Source organism: Osmerus eperlanus, chromosome 8 (genome assembly GCF_963692335.1).
Source record: "Osmerus eperlanus chromosome 8, fOsmEpe2.1, whole genome shotgun sequence".
Classification (NCBI taxonomy): Eukaryota; Metazoa; Chordata; class Actinopteri; order Osmeriformes; family Osmeridae; genus Osmerus; species Osmerus eperlanus.
Window position 1 is genome coordinate 12,240,228 of NC_085025.1, and position 20,563 is coordinate 12,260,790.

A 20,563-nucleotide genomic window follows, 5' to 3' on the forward strand; every position below is an offset into this window, starting at 1 on the left:
TCCAAACTAACTTGACAGGAATACCTGCACTGCATTTACCCGTTTGACCATTCCAGAGATTACAGAGATCTCTCTCTCGCTCATCCACTCACTCTGTCTGTCTCTCTTTCTCTCTCTTTCTGTCCACATTTGTCAAGGGCATGCACACACCTTGGGGTGATGAAGTGTGTATACAAAGCACCAATGAAAGCTTCCAAATGGGACATATTGTCAGTCACTATAACATTCTTGCTGCTTAGCACGCGGTGCGTCAGAGGGCGTGCCAATCAGTGCATTTAAAACCATTCATTCAGTATGTAACTTTCGGGTTTAACAGAGTCTCGGTGCACCTTTTACATAACACAGGAGCTAACCAAGTGGGATTAATTTACAATGACTGTGAAGGACACAACCATGGGTAAGCCCACAATTAATATGGTATCAGGGATTGTTGTGAGCTACAAGGGGGGTTCTGCGTAGACTTAATAAATATCCCTGTGGATGTTCAACGTGATATACCTGAAGAACGGATGTTCTTGCGACAGTAGAGCCGACACAGCAGATTTTGCCCGAGTAGGCAACGTTCTGTCCTCATCAGCAATGTAGCTACTATTCCTAGTTTGCTTTAACATTGTCTTTCCTTAACAACGTTATCTTAGATTTTTCAGGTTTGTTTTGAAGACACTTTTACGCCAGATTCACTTAACATCGTAACGAAACTTTCTCAGAGATGCAGACTTTCCTTAAAGGAAGAAGAGTGGGCTATTGGCTCAATGAGAAAAAGCTTAAGAGACTCAACTTTGTGATATTCGTCGAAATGTGCAGGTAAATTCAAGTGATCGTTTTATAATTCAACAAAACATATACGTGCATAAATAGTAGTGGCACGGGGTTGGTCATTCACACTGAAGTATAGCCAACGCAGTTCAGGGTTGTCGGTTCAGTCAAGTGTTTTTTTTTTAAATAATAGCCTGCAGGCTATTATTTAAAAAAAAAACATCAACATCAACTTTAGTTCCTACATTGTTGAATAGTCCTCATAAAATAGTTTCACTTCATAAAATAGCCTATTTAAAGTGTCTAACTCATATCTTATACAAGTTTATACAGCTTAGTAGGCTACATCTGAAACACAGAGCCTATAGACAGGCTATTTAAGGCAACATGTAACTCGTTTGATTTTCTTCTAAGTTACAAATAGTTTTATTGTTACAGGTACATCTGTCAATGGCAATGTATTCTTTACATTTAACATATTTAAATGGTGTTAACTTATTCACCTGATTGTCATACATAAAATTGCAAGGAAGACATGCCACAGCAGTAGGAAATACAGTTGCATCTGAATGTCTAACATTGATCAGGCAACTCTTCACTGTTCACAAAAAAACAATCATCTAAAGGGGAGTCAGGTGGCTGAGCGGTTAGGGAATTGGGCTAGTAATCAGAAGGTTGCTGGTTCGATTGCTGGCTGTGCCAAATTACGTTGTGTCCTTGGGCAAGGCACTTCACCGTACTTGCCTCGGGGAGAACGTCCCTGTACTTACTGTAAGTCGCTCTGGATAAGAGCGTCTGCTAAATGTAAATGTAAAGTGTACGACTGAATCGCTTTATGGTGTTATTTGTCAAAGTGCTCAAACATTACAGTGAGTCTTGCAAAAAAAAAAAAAGGATTGCTATACACCTGATGCTATAATTGCTGGTCAAAGGCCACAAAGATAAAGGCTTGTCTCCAAAGACAGTTTGGGTACACTGGGTGTGAGTCCTTACAGGCTAGAGACAGCAAACAGTATGACTGTCATGCTACATTATGCATACCTGTTATCAAGAATTAACCCCCTCAGAGGCAATCAATAAATTGATTTGAGCAGAGAGACCTAACACAAGTAATGGTATCAAGGTGCAACCATAAATTCATAAAGCACAGTTTAATACAAAGGTACTACTGGCTATCTGGTAGGCAATCAAATTACAATGCAAACACAACATTTTTCTGATTCTAGGCAGTGACACATCTACAAAGCCTAATGCATCACTTCCAGTGATACTGTACTGAGATATTCTGTGGTCAAATTTGTGTCAGCAGTTGCCTGTTACACTGTTCCGTCTGTTGTGAAGCAATACACAAGTTAAAGGTGAAGGTTGTGGTAAGCACTTCATCTTGTGATCCTGTTCTGAAACGTGTCTCTTCACATCATAGAAGTGAGTAAAGATTTTGCAAGCAATCATAGGCTTGTTATTTAGCAAGAAACGGGTTCACTGCAAAGTATATCAACTCAAAAAAACAAAAAATGTTGTTAATTAATTGGAAAAAGAAATCAATGTAGCAACAAAATGAGGCTTAGGTGATAAGCAATGCTGGAGATAATGTCCTGTTATGTAGAGATCATACCTAAAATCAGTTTTTTATTTACTTTATGGAGTTCTGGATCAATAATAAAACAAATACAGCCGGAAATCATAATTCTAGTAAAAACTGTGACTTCTGCATCAGACTACTGTATATCATGTGTTAACATTATACAGCTGACAGTTGAGAAGTCTTAAGAAATATTCTTAAAAGAACATGTATACTACATGAAAGGAACCCCTGCAACAGTTTCCACAATTTTGACCTTAACTTAACACACAAACCAGATCCATAGATTTTGAGAGACTTTCAGATAGACTTCTTCAGTCCATGATAACAATGACTCATGGTTCAAGTTCAAGTCAAGTATGTTATTGTCAAATGCACAGAACAACACAGGGTCAGACTGGGCACTGAAATTCTTAGGAATTTCAGTGGAGCTTAAGTAAGTCCTTGTTGTTGCCACCTGATTAATAACACCTTATTAATAATAGAATAGACTTACTTAATGATTGTAAGAGGGGTCTTGAGGTGAGAAAAAAGCAACATGCCAAATTATATGATATTATGATGAGAATATATTATACCAGCATTATGTAATCATAATACCAACAACAATCATAGTAATACTGTAATATATGATGATAGCATTGAAATAGCATTGGAATAAAATGCACATCAATATAATATACAACATGGATCAATAAGCTTATTTTCTTTTCTTGTGAGCTGGCATCAAATCAAGACTCAAACAAAATACTTAGCTTAGCTAAACAATTCAGGGTGTCTTCTGTGTCTTCTGTGCTTTGGATGTAAGAAGTGAAGTCAGATATACACACATGGTAGTTTTCTTTCTGTTACCACTTATGCCTGTTGGAAATAGGATTGGAAATTTCACAATGTTGGCAAATAAAAAGGAAATAGAGACATTAGGCAGTTAAGCAAAGAAAACAAGCCTTCATCATGTTGCCCAAAAAGCAATTTTTTGGTGACTTCCTGAAAGCACTTGAAGAGTGTCTGTTTGTGGAAGCTGCAGGACCACAGAGAGTTACATAACCCGCTGGGAGATCACAGGGGTGCATGGTAGACAAGAGCCATCGGCTCAGACTGCAGGAAATAGGTTGCACTCCAGAACAGGTTTTGAACATAATTGAAATAACAGGTTAGTAGGGTTGCATGCTCTATCTCTGTTCAGCCATTGCAGATCTGGTTTAGCAAGTCAGTGATGTTAAAGATGACCAACTCCCATTGTCTTTGTGTAAGTAGAGGGAGCACTGCCTTTTTGGCTTTCTAAGACATGGATAGGATTTACAGAGTTATGGCTCTATCTTGCTAAATTAACTTGTATTAGAACTGACGTAAAACTAATGGAATCTGAGCCACTCACGATAAATTAGTCAGGCTGTGTTTGAAGTTGTGTATTTCTATTTAATATAAAGCTTAACCTTTGATATGAAGGAATTATGTTGAGCTTGAAATGATTTAGACCGCATTTTTGGCGCAAGCAACGGGACAAGTAGTATTTACATTATTTTCAGCTTGTACATGAGCTACGACAAACCAGCAGAAGGCCTCAAACATGTACAGGCTTGTTTATTTAGAGAAGTCTTGATTGGCAGGGGAATGATGCACCTTCCCCAAATCATTCAACTATTCCACCCGTTTGATGAACACAGCCCCACTGACTTTCACAGAAATTGCACAAAATACCCATTTCTGTTTGTTTTGCCAGGAGTGTTTGTCACATCACAAGATAACTGACTGTATCCCTTTCCCTTTGGGTTTCCAAAATGAAGCCCGGAGGGTTTTCTGTGAAGGAATCTCACAGAAACTTTTTTTTTGTAATTATCTTTTGGATTTATTTATTATTTGCAAGCAGTTCAAACTAACAACAATGTCCCTCTAAAAACAGACCCTTTCAAAACCAGTTGTGGAGTAGTGCATCACTGTACCTGTAAAGGTTCGCATGGTTTGTTGGGTTGCATACGTCTAATGAGTTATTACGAATCTGGTTTGGACAGTCAGCATGAGCAATGTCACAACTCGCATTATGTAAACAAAGCCGGAGTCAGAGACTAGATCTAAACCAAAACTGTTTGATTATAAACATCCTCAGTTTGGCCACAATCCAGTAGAGAGCAGCCTTTAGGATTTAGGATTGGCCTTCAGGATAAGTTGAAACTGTAATCTGACAGTTATCAGTGCAAACATTTTTAGTCATTTCATTTGTTAAACAAATTAAAATGAATATACAAACTCCAAGTGCTTGAAAGTGACGATTGTGTCAACATTGTGCCATTTTTGCAGAAGTGAGTTATTATTATTATGCACTATGTGCATCAAAATGGATTTATTTAAGAAAGATTGTGAAACAATTAACTTAAGCACTCCCCCATCTGTATCTATAAAAGGGGTGCCTCTTACTCAACTGTGTTTACTCAAAACGCATCATGTGTGTGTGGGAGGGTGGGAGGGGGGGGGGGGGGTGGAGCGGGAACGTGTGGGTAGAGTTTTCTTGTACTGTATGAGTCAGCCAGCTCATTTATGAGTCTGACAATACCAATTATAGGGTTTCCTCTTACCAAGGTTAGCACACTTCAACATACTTTCAACGACAATTCAATACTTTTGAATGTATCCAATAGAATTGTTATGCACAGTTGAAGACATTGATGCAAACGTACATTATTAACAAATGTCTGTACTTGAAATACAAAAGTACTGAAATACAAGTACTTTGTGATGAAAAACGAGCTGTTCATGGTGAATTTTAGTTAGGCCAGTAGTTGCTCTGATTTGTCAACAGTTGTGAGTTGGGTCGTTGAATACATTGTTTTGGTAAAGCAGGTGTTTATTAACCATCAAAGTTAATTGTTGATCCTCTCCCAACAGGATACAAGGCATTGAAATGATCCAGGTACGTTTCTCTATATCACCTTAACACTCCACCATTCCACCACTTAACATGTTGATATTTGCAAATCATTGCACAGTCCTCCTGCTCAACCAGATCACTGTATGGCTCATACATGTTTTAAGCTTTAGAGCTCAGTACCTTGTGATATGTAAGAACAGATAAAAGTTTATTGTTTTAAGGCATAAAATAACCGTAACTTTATGTCTACAATACACGAACATAGGCCATTCCCAAGCCTCAGTCATTAAACTAGCCACGCTCCCTCCATCCTTGACCTGTGCCTAGCCTAGTTCATTGTCAGTTGAATCTATACTGTCCATATAGAAAAGGTACAGCTCTGAAATATCCAATCAGGCCCGTGATTTTGGTATAGCTAGTTTTATATGCCCCGGTCGCCATGCAGGGCGGTCGGCCAAATGACGTAAACATGTGCAAAGAGGTTCAAGCTGAAGGCCAGTGTGGAAAGAGTTGAGTGACCTTTCCAATTGCAAGGACCATGGGGATGAACCGTATGCCATTAAAAATAGACATTCCCATCTTTAGGCAAACTACAAGGGGAAAAAATGTGCATCCAACAATGTGTTGGCATTGAGCTGGGAAGCTAGTTTAAAATCTCCAATTTCAAAATGGTGTCCATGATGGTGCACCAACACTGGGGATAGGGGACCCTTATGCCAGAACAGTAGAGGGCAAATAACTGTGGGTGTTTCGATGTGTTCTGTGAGTAAACGATTCTAACGATTCTATTCTACCACATTCTAAACAGAACTACAAGTTTGGAATGATGTAATGTGGCTAGAAGAATTTTTGTGGTGGCCAACTTGTCACACCAGGCATTGCTCAGTAAATGGCAGTGATTCATCTCAATATAGCAAGTATGCTGTGTGTTTTTGTGCAGTCAGCATGATGCATTTCACTGAATGTTACTATTTTGGTGGTAGAAAGTGTGTACCATACTACAAACAATATGAGCACCTGCTTATGAACAGATTGAGCATAAAAACTTTCTGTAAAGACAAGTTTAAAAGGACAATTGATAGTATTTATCGATCTCTCTCTATCCAACTATCTTATAAATAATAATCTCCCATGGAACCAAGTGATTACAAGATGTCGACTTTAGGGGTGTGAGGCTTTCAAGAGACCAAAGAATTCCTTACAAATAGAGGATGTTTTGAAAAACGTCAATCTGTTGCTCATTATCGTTTCCACCCTCAACTGCCCTCTCTCTCAGTCTCAGTTAGGTCCTCTTGTAATACCTTACAGGTGCTCTGCTATTACAATGCTATTCTATGAGTAGGAAGACAAACTATACCTGAAGACACTTTTTTCACTGCCGAAAAATATTAACCGCAAACTTCTTACATAATGAAGATGCCAAAGCTAGCTGAAAGAATGCTCAAGTTATGCCGATGTACCACCAGCTCTGCTTTTTAATTCCTTCTGTAGAAATTATAACAATGTGTTCTATAGCCGCGAGCCAAACGTTACCTAAAAGAGATTCCCAACAAGCAGCCAAATGAAGAGGTTCATTTCTGAGTTGGTTATTTGTAGAGAGGTGCGTTTGTTTTTTATGCTTTTCTGTCCATTTGGAGTCACAAGGGATGCGTCCTGGGAACAGTCCCAAAGTCAGCACATCCTTGTTTTAAGAAGAAGCATATGAAGAAGAGAAGGCTTGTAGAAGGATGCACGTTCTCTATGTGTTTGGAACGGGATACAGTCTCACAAAGCCTATAGACTCACAAAGGAAAAGCACACACAAACACAAGCAAACAAACAAATGCAGGCCCACAGACGAACAAATGGGGTTGCATGATTTTATAAAAAGACACACAAGTTGCAGTACGAGTCGCATAACTGACCAGTGTACCGGTAGTGAACGTTACAGTACAGTGTGTGCGTTGAGGACAAACAATGTAGGTGCATGAGTAGACGAGCATACACCGTAGGCCTCCAGTATGTATTCCTTGAATCACTCGAATTCATTGAAGTGCGTGCGTTGTCCTGGATGCCAGAAGTTCTTTCTGGTTGCCCTTCCGTGTTTCTAATGTACTGTGTTATCTTTGGACTGTGGTCCCTCTCTCCTCCCCTTCTCATCCCTCCTTCTCATGTCATGGAAGTTGACATGAGAACTGCAAACATGGTTGCACGTGTCGGAACAGCATGCAGTTCCATCTGATAATGTGCTGGAGCATGTCAAAACGTATAGCCTCCACCAACACTATCTGCTGTCGGATAGAAACAGCACACTGATAAACCCTGTCACCAAAACAAGACAGGCTCCTTCCTATCGTTTGTTGACTGCACGTAGCACATACTTTACTGAGCAATACAGTGATGTACACACTTGAGCACATATTGTAAGATAACATAGGCGGACAATTGGCATTTACGGGGGTTGAGTGAAAAGCAGAGAGGAAGTAGACTTTGAGTGGACTGTTATGTCACAAGTCATACCTAGGCTAACCACACCCAGCCATAGGTCGTCCACACGAGACAGAAGAAATCTTTTGTTAATGATCAACTAGTTGTAAAATACTGTTCTATTAGAGACAATAATTACTCACACTATCAGTACACGGACTCGAGATAATGCCTATCCCAAAGTGGGAAACACACTTTGATGTGTGTTTCCCACATCAAAGTTATTTATGGAAGCATTTCTTGAAAAGACAAAATATGCCCTGACCTTCAAGAATTGTTATTTGTATACAAATACTCTTTGTGTCTATGTACTCTTTCTTGTTGTTCTTGCATGAACTGTCAAACATTGGCAGTGTCCAACCATTTTGCTTGTAATGCATCATACTTGGATCCAACCTTTAATTTTTTGAAGGGTGTAACATGACAAAAGAAATGATCCTCAAGTCATTTCAAGCTTGTTTGTACCTTGTTTGTTGTCAGGGAGGTGTGACATACAATTTATAATAGCTTACCTCGAGTCAATTATTACTTCACAATTACATCCACACCCTTCAGTGTATGACCTCTCTATTACTCTCTTTGTCACTCTCTCTCTTTGTCACTCTCTCACTCAATCTCTCTCTCTCTCTTTCTCTCTGTTTTGTAACTGACATGGCTTTCCCAATACATATTTGGCTGCTGGCTGTAAATGTATATTTCAAATGTCTTTCATAGTTTGGGTGAAAATTCTTTGTTGTGACATCACTGCCAGTAGTTGCAAAACCCATGCACACAAAGTATAGTGACGATGCACAATTAATCTGCCATCTTAATATTTCTTAGCACTATTCAGAGGCCTCTTATTCGATCTCAATATGAATCTCATGACGGCCTCCGTGTAGCATTATGGGATACCTGGCGAGGCGAAGCAGGTGAACAAGCAGACCCGAAATAGAATGGTTGATTGTATGCAGATGTCACATGATCGCCACTTACTAATGAAATAGCAACATCAGTACAGGCCAGTCAAGGTAAACTAGATAGCACAACAAGGACAACTGTGTTTAAAATAACAATACTTTCTTAATAAGAGAAAGAGGTGGAGGACCCTGGCGTGCCATCATTGAACCACCATTAAAGGATGTTCAACATAAACAAACAGGGAACAGAACCCACAAGATAAACATTTTGAAATGGGTTGTTTGTCGTTTTACATCCCAGTTCCTCAGAAGCCACCATGTTTGTTATTGGCCTTCTGTTGGACCTTGTTTGTTTTAAGCAAGTGGACAGTGACAGTTTGAATGTGAATGTAAATCTTTTCATAGACGCACTGTAAGTTAATGAGTTAAAAGTGCTCTGAAAGGTTTTATAATAGAATCCAAAGCACTCTGGCATTGGCTCTCACCATTCATCCTCTTAATAACCCCATTCATTGTTACATAACAATGTATAATATACCTTATACAAAGTATATTTAAAATGTTCTTTGATTAATGTTCTGGATATGTACAAGTGGCATCAGTATCATACAGCAGCTAAGCTGACAGGCTTTTCGAGCATGTTTTAACCAGAGACACCGTCGGCTAAGAAGTTCCAGACCCTCTGCTTTAGACTCTTTGAAATCCTTGTCGGGAATCCCCTAAGGGTCCCCCATATTCCCTTCCTTCATCCCACAACTTGGTGGGTCTGCGGCCTGTTTGCGCTCCTATATTTGGTGACGGCGTTCACCCTTTGAACCCTCTCCTCCCTAACGACATGATACAGTGCTCAGTGCTGCTTTTCTTCCTCCCCGGCTTGTTCAGGGGTGGAATCGGATGTGGTTCAAGCATTTGTATTAGTTGCTAAAAGCCCCCCAGTTTTCGAATGTCACAAACGTCCCACTGGCGTCAGCCTCTGAAGGATTGTGGCGGCTTCACCACAAACCCCCCCCCCCCCCCCACACACACACACACACACACACACACTCACTTTCGCAGTTCAGACACTCACAGCAGTAGGTTTCCTTCACCATTGGCGTCCATGGAAAAGCTTGGAGGGTTTTGCCTTTCTAATTATTTACCTATTTTTTAATAAACTATAGGTACTGCAGTGTGATTAAAAAGGACGTGTTTAGTCATTGCTATTTTATTTGTCGGTGCTTCAGTGCATGGTAAAAGATTGCCAAAACAGCCACAGCTTTCAGAACCTCGCTATTCAAAGCAAGCGTTTTGTCAGTGTTTGTGTGAGGGCTTGCGACACTGATCTGTCGGTCATACAAGAGTATTTTGGTCTCCTATGACATAACTCCTCTGAAATGTCAATCTCATCCTCAGCTGGATCTTAGTCAGCCCCTGGAGGAGCAGGGTCCTTTTGACGTCATCATCCACAAGCTGACAGACCTCATCCTGGAGGCAGACCAGAACGATACACAGGCCCTGCTGCTCATGCAGAGTGTCCAGGTAAGCCTGTTCATGTGGAGGAGACATTTTGTTGTTGGATTTTGGTAACTACTGAACTTAAAGGGATGGTTAGGTGTTCTTTTGACACAGTTCTTGTCCCAGCATGTTTTTGAGCACTGATACTGTACAGTATGTTGCAGGGCAATGAAGTAGCCTGAGATTAGCATATTTCAACAATATTTGCAACATAACACATAACACAAAGTAATGTAGACCATAAACTGATAAATGATAATTGCCTTGAGGCAGAATTTTTCACTGTGGTAAAACATGATTTTGCCCATATTCTTTTAAAACGATATCAAGCAATTAATGGCCCCTAGGAAAATTTGATTAAATCTTTGGTAGATTTTGGTAGATTGTATCCACCTGCCCAGTCCTTAGTTAGGGTTAAAGGACTTTCAATGGTAAAGTTAGCAACTCAGTTTCACTGGCATTCCTTTTATTGCTTTGTATTCCCAGACATCTTGTAAACAGTATGCTCTCCACATGAAATAGTTTTGTGACCCATAACTCCTAAAAGCATTGCTCAATGTGTATTGTCAAGAAAAAAAACAAAATTCCTCTCAGTCTTTTCCCCTCCTTTTATGGTTTTATTGATAGAGGACAAAAAGATAAAAAACGTCCTCAAATTGTAAATACAGTATAAAAGAAATAGAGATGATGAACTTGAATATTTAGGTTACACATCCATTGAAGTTTATCTTCAAAAGTGGGATACTAGCTTCATTTAATAACAGCTTTTTTCCAGGACCTTGTACTGACAAAAAACATGTTGGACTGTGGTTCTTTTGTTTTTTTTTTGTCCCAGGACTATATTGATGCTCATCCTGAGACAGTGGTTCTGGACCCCCTGCCAGCCATCAGGACCCTGCTGGATCGCTGCAAGTCATACCAGCTGATCCACAGGCTTGAGGACAGCATGGGAGGTATGGAGATGGGGCTGTCCTGGAACACATAGACACACACACACATCATTTGGGTGAAGAGCTGAACCCCGTTCAAGACTGTATCGAGATTATGGCAGAACGTCTACCATCACACTGGGAATTATACACACATACACCGACTGACCACAACACACACACCCTCAGCATCCTCATTCAGTATGTGTATGAATCAGTCTTGACACACACTCTGATCCCCGTGGAAGAAAATCCAGGCGATTCCAAAAAGTACGGGAATCCCTGTGTTGCCACCAGTGGCTTCAGGAGCTGGCTCTCTGTTCCTCTTTTGTTCCAGCCTGGATGTCAGAACGCAGGCTCCATTTCGGGGCTTTCCGCTGGGGAAATGCATGGCTTAGAGTGGGTTTAGCCATAGCGTGTATGGAAACTGCCGACTGGCTCATCCTTTGTCCCGTAAAGCGTGGGGCACTCCCGAAACAAGGGCCAGCAGGGATCAGGAATGGAGAGGTGTTATCCAGGGAGATGGACCTAGGGTTGGATAGCTAGGAACCATGGCACCCGCTGCCATAGAATGTGGGAAATGGAGGTGTTCGCACAACCCAAAGGTTTTTTCACGTGGAAGTCCATGTGGAAGTCCATGTGGAAGTCCATGTAAATAATTTACAGATTAATTGCAATTTACAGGTTAATTGTGATTAAATTCACTGATTAATATAGAATTGACAGCAGGGCTAAATATATCACATCAAGTCAAAAGTTGCCCACTTGACCTTTTTGCAAGTATCGCATAGTGCAGAAGACCTGGGGTTCTCTGAGGTGAAATGTTTCTTGGCTCCAGACTTTGTACTGAAAGAAACAACTCTGTTTAGAATACTTCAAGAGAGAAAGTGTGTTTCCTATGGGCTTCTGTCACCCCAGCAACCACTTCCATGGCGATTAGCTGAAACATTGGAGAGAAGGACCCTGGGAAAAAGCAGATAACCGCTCGTGCTTATGTAACTGGCTACTTGAATGGACTTACACACGCCTAAATCAAACTCTAAAAGGAACATAGAGTAGACATTGCAGAGTCTACCTCTAACTTCTTAAGTGTCACAACATTAGGCCGAGAGAACAGCTTTTGTGCACCTCTGCAGTCCTGTTCCAGATCTCCCCCACACCCTAACTACTGTAGGCCCAAAGATCTTTTGGTCAGGCCTTTTAATAACTTCCCCCTGTCTTCATACTCTTGGTGGTTATTTAGCTAGGATTCTGTTTAGGCCTATTAGAGTAGTTCTGGCTCTTGGGGATTTGCTTACAAATGTTTATATGCTCATCCATTCTTCCCCCTCTCTGCTCAGTTTAGAGATTATTTACAAAAGGTCAGATCCGGAGTCATGCTTTAAATGCCAAGTCATCTCTTGAGGGGCAAAACCTTTGTTTCTTATATGAAACGACCATCAATTAGTAGATATGAAACACAGCCGTACGCTGTGTAGGACGAAGGATGGATAACGAGGGAGCGATAGTTAGATGTAAGCGACAAGAGACCCAAAAAGGAAGATTCCAGAGATTGAATGATGGACGGTGTTCAGAATGTTTCTGTCTGTTTGGGTAGGTGTGCATGTTTCAAAACGGGCTTGTCTGTGTCCCCAAGGACCAGGAGGCCAAGGCCACCACCTTGCTCAGTGACGTCACAGTGCCTGTATTGTTGTCAAACGAGCTGTGTGTTCCAGCTAGAGGGTCACGGTGAGCAAACATGGCGATGGGAGTCGACCCCATTGAATCGCGAAAATACGCAAAATAAAAAAGAGACTGAGAATGGGGAGGACTGGTAAATGTTGAGAGAGAGAGAGAGAGAGAGAGAGAGAGAGAGAGAGAGAGAGAGAGAGAGAGAGAGAGAGAGAGAGAGAGAGAGAGAGAGAGAGAGAGAGAGAGAGAGAGAGAGAGAGAGAGAGAGAGAGAGAGAGAGAGAGAGAGAGAGAGAGAGAGAGAGAGAGAGAGAGAGAGAGAGAGAGAGAGAGAGAGAGAGCATAGACAAGCCACAGATTTAGAGATTGTTTTGCTCAAGAGGAATTGTGCATTGCAGTGTTAATAGCAGCTGCATCCTAGACATAGACTCAAAATAACCATCAGAACAGCTTTGAGACCATAAAGGGAAGATATGCTTCTGCATGGGGGAGAGGGAGGGAAAGGGGAGGTAAGGCTGTCAGCGTTTAAAGTGGGATTTAAACAAGCAAATTGTTGTTCATGCTGTGCTTCTACACACACACAGACACACACAAACACTCCCCTTTGTATCTCCAACAGCCACTGGAGCCAGCCATAGGGTCACGGCTCGGCTGGCTCCATATTTTCGAAGAGCGTCAGTGAAAGATCAAAGTGTTGTTACATCATCTCCGACGGGTGGAAGAAGCCTTTCAGTGTGGAGTTTCACATCCAATTCGAATGTTGTTTTCACATTGTGACTTTGACCTACGGCACCACATGGTCGTATTTCTTGAAGCAGGATTAGTGCTCCGGGTCACACGGTCCCCCCCCCCCCCCCCCCCAGCAACGTGGTCATCTTTCTCTCTCTGTGTGTCTCTAACTCTCTCTGTCGCCTCTCTCGGTCTCTGTCTCTCTCTTACTCTCTCTGTCTCTTTATTCTCAGGTTTTGCTCCTCTAACCTTCTCCCTCTTCTCATTCAGCTGCGCGGCAGAATGAGCCACGCGCTTCGCGCCGCATGTAAAGTTAGATCGGAAAACATGAAGACGGTCACTGACCCGTGAAAACCTGTTTCCCCCCCCAGATGACAGGCTCCGCTCTCCTCCCTTCATGGTCCTCACCAGCGAGTGTGGGGCTGACACCCTGCAGCTCCTGCAGAAACACGACATCACCTTCCCCTTCAGTAAGTTAGCAGCCGGCTCCCTGCTCTCTGGGGGGGTTTGCGGTTGCGTTGGAGTACTTGTCCTTACAGTGGAGTCATTTTTACTGAATTAAGACTCACCAGCCGTTGATGTCACGATGAAACAACATTATATACTACTTGATTTTTCCCCACCGTGTGGATGATTAATTAAGGATATCATGTAAACTTTCAAAGAAGTGACTTGTGAAGCGCTTATGGTTGATTGAAATCGTTTTTATTTCAATTGCCGTAACTGAGAGGAATTGCAGTCTAAGGAGAGGGTCTAGGAACTGTTTGGGTAAAAACTGTCATTACTTCCCAGTTTTAGCAGAGCATCCTAAGAGAGTAAACCTTTTAACATTTTGATATATTTCTCTCCACTGCAGTTTGCAAACCGCGGGTGGCGCACGGCACAAATTCCCATGAGGTAAGAAACAACCTTTTTTCCCCCAGTCCTTTTTTAAGCGACGACTTTGTCGGTATATCGAGATGAAGCCTGTGTCTTTCATTCTGCCCCATCAGACAATAGAAAGACAACACCTCGGAGGAAAACTAGGTGACCTTCGACCCTTGTGATAGATTTAGGATTGGATCACCTCACCAATAGCTCACTACCCCATCAGACATTATGTCTCCGGATGATATTTTGTCCCACCCTTCATCCGTTTTGCCACCTCAAATGAAAACAGCAAGGGACTTTACTCATTAACTCCCTTTTTCTCGTTAAAGAATCGGATGGTTGTCGAGAGTGATGTGTGTCAGGGAACAAGGGATGGGAGGATGTGTCATTGGAGAGTCTGTTCGTACCTGGGTTTTATGACTGTGTACTTTAAGAGATAAAGCAGTTCAGTTTGCTGTCTGGGTGGGTTGGACAGCACAGGAGGCCATAAAGGCCATTGATTGTGAAAGCTTTCAATATTGAGTTTTCAGGCCAGATAAGAGCACACCTCTTTGTCACACATGTTGGGAATGCCCCCATGTTTTGTGTCACCTTTCTCTTATGTCAGACAGAGCTGTAAGGATAGGACTGAATGGTGTTTCAGTGGTGGTTCATTTCCTGCACATGCGGAATCACAGGTGAACTTGTCATTGTAGTGATCAAAAGTATTAATTATCTTTGACATAAATGGAGTTGAATGATGAACAGTCAAATCTGTCGCAGGTTTTAGAATTAAGTGGTAGTTGAAGTTTACACAGATCAATACAAGTTTCGAGTCTGGCTATTTTCAACATGGCTAGCTGAGTGATTCTGCGGCGCCTAGCACAGACTACAATTCTGCTTTCCTGGTTCTGCTTTTTATTTATTTATCTGTTTCACTTTCCTTAGATGGCCATCATCTTCAGCGAGGAGGACCTGAAGGACATCAAGCCTCCTTGTGTGATCCAGAACTTCATTAACCACAATGCCGTGCTGTACAAGGTCTTTGTGGTGGGAGAGGCGTACACTGTGGTGGAGAGGCCCTCTATCCGGAACTTTCCCTCCGGACCAGCAGGTGAGATAGGGAGTGCTAGTCTGCCCAACTCTATGACTCACTACAAAGCATTAAAGATCTCCATGTATCTGGTCATGTGTGCCAAACACGTGTCTAAGTTATTATTGCATTGAAGTCACCCCGCGAAATACTTCTACTAACAACAAAGCTAGCATAATCCATTGTCCAGATCAGGACAGCCTTAAGTGAGCTAAAACCCTTATGGACTTTACTTTAGAAACAGAGAAATCGAGTAAGCCTGTGGATACAGAGTGTGTGTAGGTGTAAAGGAGGTGTGTGTCATCTGTAAATGAACCCAACGTCACATCGCTCGGACTAAGCTGTGAGACACCGCTGCATCGTTGCAGCACATTCCCTTATAAAGAAACCTGCTACGCAACTGTTCATAAACACACATCCACTTTGAGCGGTCGGCAGCAGCCGGATTGGCATGCAAGGGACTTCCGAGGCGCTCCGTTTGGGCGTCCTCCCCCCCCCCCCCCCCCCCCTTGTTCCATGTCAGTGTTTGTGTTCGTCTCGGGCCATGTGTTTGTGGACGCGATCCGTCTCCCCGGTTCAACTCGCGGGCGCGCCTCCGAGGAGTGTCGTCACGGCGGCAGACACAGCGGGGCGTGGCCGTCGCCCCGCTGTGTCTGGAGACGCCGCTCTCTTCCGCCCCCTGTTGGGGCATAGCTGAATCGTCTGAAGGCCTAAATAGTTGTTCTTTCAAGTACTAAATGCCTTTGTACCAAGTAAGCACAAGGTATATATATATGTAGCCAATGACGTTACAAGTCATTTGATCACTGTTGTTCAAAATACTGTGATCAAATGACTTGTAACGTCATTGGCTTGTGATGTCACTATAAAGGGCTTCGCGAGGCCTGCATAAACAAAGTGATTCTTGCACTTGAATGTGAAAAGTCCATTTGAATGTGTCTTTAGTACTATTTCAGGATATGTTTCCCTCTAAAGATTTTTGTTTGGGAATTCTGTCTTTCAGAGAGAACGGCAATCTTCTTCAACAGTCACAACGTGTCAAAGCCAGAATGTGCCTCTGACCTTACCTCTGTAAGTATCTACAAAACGTCTTGTAAACACATAATGTCGTTTAATTTCTTTGATGTAATCATACCGATGTGGGACCGAAATGTCCCTTTCATGCTTGGTACTTTATAATATGCTCATTTGTTTGATGTCGTCACAAATCTTTGTTGATGTTGCCATTGTTTTTTGGGGGCTCCGGAGATGATAACCACAGTTGGAGAGAATGGAATGGTCTGGAACTGACCGCAAGTTTGTTTGTTTTTTCTCTCAGAGGGACAACGCAGAGGGTGTGTCCAGACAGCCCAAAGATCATGTCATCAGGGAGATCTCCAGGTGTCTGCGACAGACCCTAGGTGTGTCGCTGTTTGGTATCGACATCATCATTAGCAACCAGACAGGCCAGCACAGTGTCATTGACATCAACGCTTTTCCAGGTCAGTACTGCTACTTGAGGTAGTTGATACTTAACTGATGCACAAACAAGGTTTTTTAACAATACACCTGTCACAGCACTGGAGCTATGTTGATGTACTGTATTTCAAACCACTTGCATAACAAAACAGGTTATTGGTGAATTTGTAGTTAGGTCTGTGGTGGCCATTTGAATTAAATTTCTTTTCAGGCTTTTTCACAAACCAGAACTCACCACAAATTGTATTTTTATACTGTATCTTTTGTAACACTGCTGTGTGAGAGGTCAGCCGTACAGACTGTTTGGGTTATTCTGGAAAGCTCCACACGGTGGCTGTGTTGAGCCTGATGGACAAGCTCAGGATGAGGTCACGCTGCCAGAATGTTCTCTGTTTCACGTCCAAACACCAGGGAAGGACGGCATGACTGTGTCTGAGTAATACACACTTTCATTTGCTCTATTCTGAGAGAAACAAGTTGTATATACTCTGTCGAATTTGATATATTTGTAAGATATTTACTTTAAATTAGTTTAAAATAAGTATGTACATTCATATGGTAGAGGGGAGGTTTACTCACAGTATTAATAATCATAATTTTTTGTATTTGTAATGCGCCTTTCTTGCACTCAAAGCGCTACCATAGCAACATTGTTGTTGTGTTGAAGTGCCCGTGAGCTTGGCTTTGTGATGTGGATTTTATACTCTCTTGACCTTGCTGAGGTAGACACACGCACGCACACACACACACTTCACATGATTACTAAACACTAAACCTCTCTCATTACCATGGAGACGGTTTGTTTCCCACCGGTGGGTGTTCACAGTCGTCACTTGTTTGTGTCACGATAACATCACAAGTAGTCTGCTATCCTTCCAATCACCGACATGGCTTTTTTAGGCCTCTCTCCTTTCTCTACTCAGCATGATCTGTGTGCTTGTCATTAGCCCAGAGAGAGATAGCAGTCTCCTGACAGGAAATTACAGAGCATAAATCCCCTATAATAACACATTATTGTAATCATGAACCCTATCTGGTATAGACATCTAAACGGCAGTGTTATGGGTTTCTAGGTGACAAGGGAAATTGATGTGTGTTGTTGTGGACTCCTGACTTCGGAGATGTTTAACAGTCAAGTACAAAGAATGTTTTGAGCTTCTGCTGTTCTGTTTCCTGAATGGTTTCAACCTGCTGTTGGTTTCACACATACAGTAATTAGGCTGTAAATGTTGTTGTGAGAAATAGCTCAACTCTGTTCTTCTGTGCGGAGAGTCGCAAAGGACACACACAACCTCATTCTGTCCACATCCTCATTCGAAAGCACCTGTGTGTTTCCCTCCTCAGGTTACGAGGGCGTCCCCGAGTTCTTCCACGACCTGCTCAGTCACCTGACCAGCGTGCTGAAGGCGCAGGCGTCGGAGAAAAACAACCCCTGCGGGAAACCCTGCGCGCTTCTGGAAAAAGAGGCCGGCTCCCGCTTCGCCGAAGGCGAGGGCGTCAGGAGGGGCGCCCATCAGGGACTGGGATGTAACTCGGAAGTGCCGGCAAACTTCCCGCAGCACTGCGTGTCAGCCATAGCAACCAAGACCTCCTCGCACTGATACAAGTCTGTTCTCTTTCTGCTCGGAGAGACACGTCATGTCAATATGATCAAACAAATTAAATCTTCCTGATTGTGAGGAGAAGAAGATTTGAGAGGGGAATGTTCTCTGGTGGTTTTGCTGACTGGTGTAATTTTGTTCTTGTGGATGTAGTTCTGGCTTACTGGTGATGTTTCCCTTGTTTGACTTGTGGGAGCGTATATCCATGAGTGGTCCTTACAGGCGAATCACTGACTGAATACGTGTTCGTTGACGTGTGTGTGAATGTTATGTATGATACATGTTCCGTTTGATATGTTCTGTTTGTTTGCATGTGTGTGTGTGTGTGGGGGGGTGGTAAGACCTTTCTATTCTATCAAGTGCTATGTGTGCATACTCAGGTTAAAGTTTTTCCTTACTCAAGGCTTGAAAGGAGGTATCTCTGCCACCCAGCGGCATCGAGAAAGCCTTTCGCTGAAGTATCGGCGAGCTCTCAGACAGACATACCTCCACTGTGACTCTCCTAAGAGTTTTTTTTTTTTACTTGGACATACAAAGACTATCACCACTCCAAGAAACCATCAGCTCTCCATGAAAATTGATTCAGGGTGCAAGCATGTTTGAGTGTAACATGAAGGAAAATACATGTACTGATTTAGCGTGAGTTGGGGAATAACCTGCTGTCACAATTGAAATCATTTTTCTGAACAAATGCCTTTGAACAAATGGTGTCTTTTGTAAATGATAAATCTACATTGTGCACAACGTATATAATGTACATCCACATACATGTATATAACGCAGATGTATTCATTCATTAGATCTCTAAACAGGGGTATACAAATATACATAAGACCAAAGAGGCCTTTGTGACATGGGAAAGTTAACCTTTAAACTTTCACTTAAACTATCTTGACAATGTCATTGTGCTTTCACAGGTACAAGTGAGTGTTGAATGTATGTACAGTATAAATAGCTGCATATCAATTAATATATTATGTTGTTTTACCACAATGAGGTGTTTTGTTTCTAATAATACCTTGATAAATATGATCAATATTGAGAACTCTGAAATAAATCTCACATCTACATTATATTATTGAATCTTTACATTATATTTGATGTTGAGAAGACTTTTTTCTGTATGTACATCATAAGAATAGTATTTCATGGAAGGAGCGACTTCCATTCTTGTCTGCTCCTACTCGGTTTTACTTGCACATACATAATTCAAAACAAGATTTTGTTTCCAATATGCTAACTACACAAACGCAGCAAAGCATCAGATTCTGCACTCAGTTGACACGACCCAGCCATGGGCTCCTGACATTGTGGGTGGTTAGTGGGTTACAACCTTGGTTTAAGGTGTTTAGCTGTAATTTATTCCCCTCAAAGCCCATCAGTAATTCACTAAGCTACCTATGCTTTGTCAGTGCCTTCTATGCTCAGTGCAGATGTCACAGCCAGCCTATTCTGGAGCTAGTTGAAACTGAGCAGTCCCATCGCTTCAATCTATTTACATTGTATAGTACATCGCAAGGTAACCGCTCTGTTCTGCGCGGTTCTGCCCTGTTCTTTGGTCTTGGCACGCTAACAACAGATGAGAAGGTACTCCTAGCACTTGACGTGCAAAGCAGAAAAGAACACTGTCCTTTTTTTGTGCCACAAAACAAAATCCTTGCTATTTAGGCGTGAGCAGCATTGGTGGATAGCCGCACTCCAATCTTGACAGTGCTTCACGCTTGCCCAGGGTGCCATTTAACCTGAGCTGAGTAGCTGAAATTTAGAATGGATGGAGGGCAAAGAAATTGAAATGATGGCATTGACCTCTTCTATGCTGAATAGGCAACCTTTACATGAGGAGGAGGGGTGTAGCACAAGCTGCTGTGATACAGCACTAAATTTGATTAGTGGCATGCAGTGCAGTGGTGCGCTCCTCTGGAAATGTCACACAAACCCATCTGTCAGGGTTTCTATCGATCCTTTATTACGACTCAAATCAAACGGATCAAATCTGTGAGTTGTGAGAATCAGAGGTTCAGGGCTAAGCATGTTCCAACTTGTTGAACCCAAGTCAAACACACGGTGTTTTAGAACGATGAATCGTGTTCCCGGAATCTCACCCACTAAGACAAACAGTTGCAGATGACGCCCTCTGTGTTAGAATCAATATCTCTCATTCCATGTGTCGT

General features: G+C 42.1%; 1 protein-coding gene across 1 annotated transcript; it reads left to right on the plus strand.

Annotated features, from left to right (window-relative positions):
• The first annotated feature begins 242 nt into the window (after positions 1–242).
• itpk1a (inositol-tetrakisphosphate 1-kinase a) lies at positions 243–19,465 on the plus strand. The gene is made up of 11 exons (XM_062467425.1): positions 243–397; positions 648–804; positions 5,222–5,246; positions 9,962–10,087; positions 10,899–11,016; positions 13,763–13,861; positions 14,248–14,288; positions 15,189–15,354; positions 16,337–16,404; positions 16,652–16,814; positions 18,136–19,465. Exons 2-11 carry the CDS (start codon positions 710–712, stop codon positions 18,390–18,392), a joined length of 1,158 nt encoding a protein of 385 aa, XP_062323409.1. The 5' UTR covers positions 243–397; positions 648–709; the 3' UTR covers positions 18,393–19,465.
• The last annotated feature ends 1,098 nt before the right edge of the window (positions 19,466–20,563 follow it).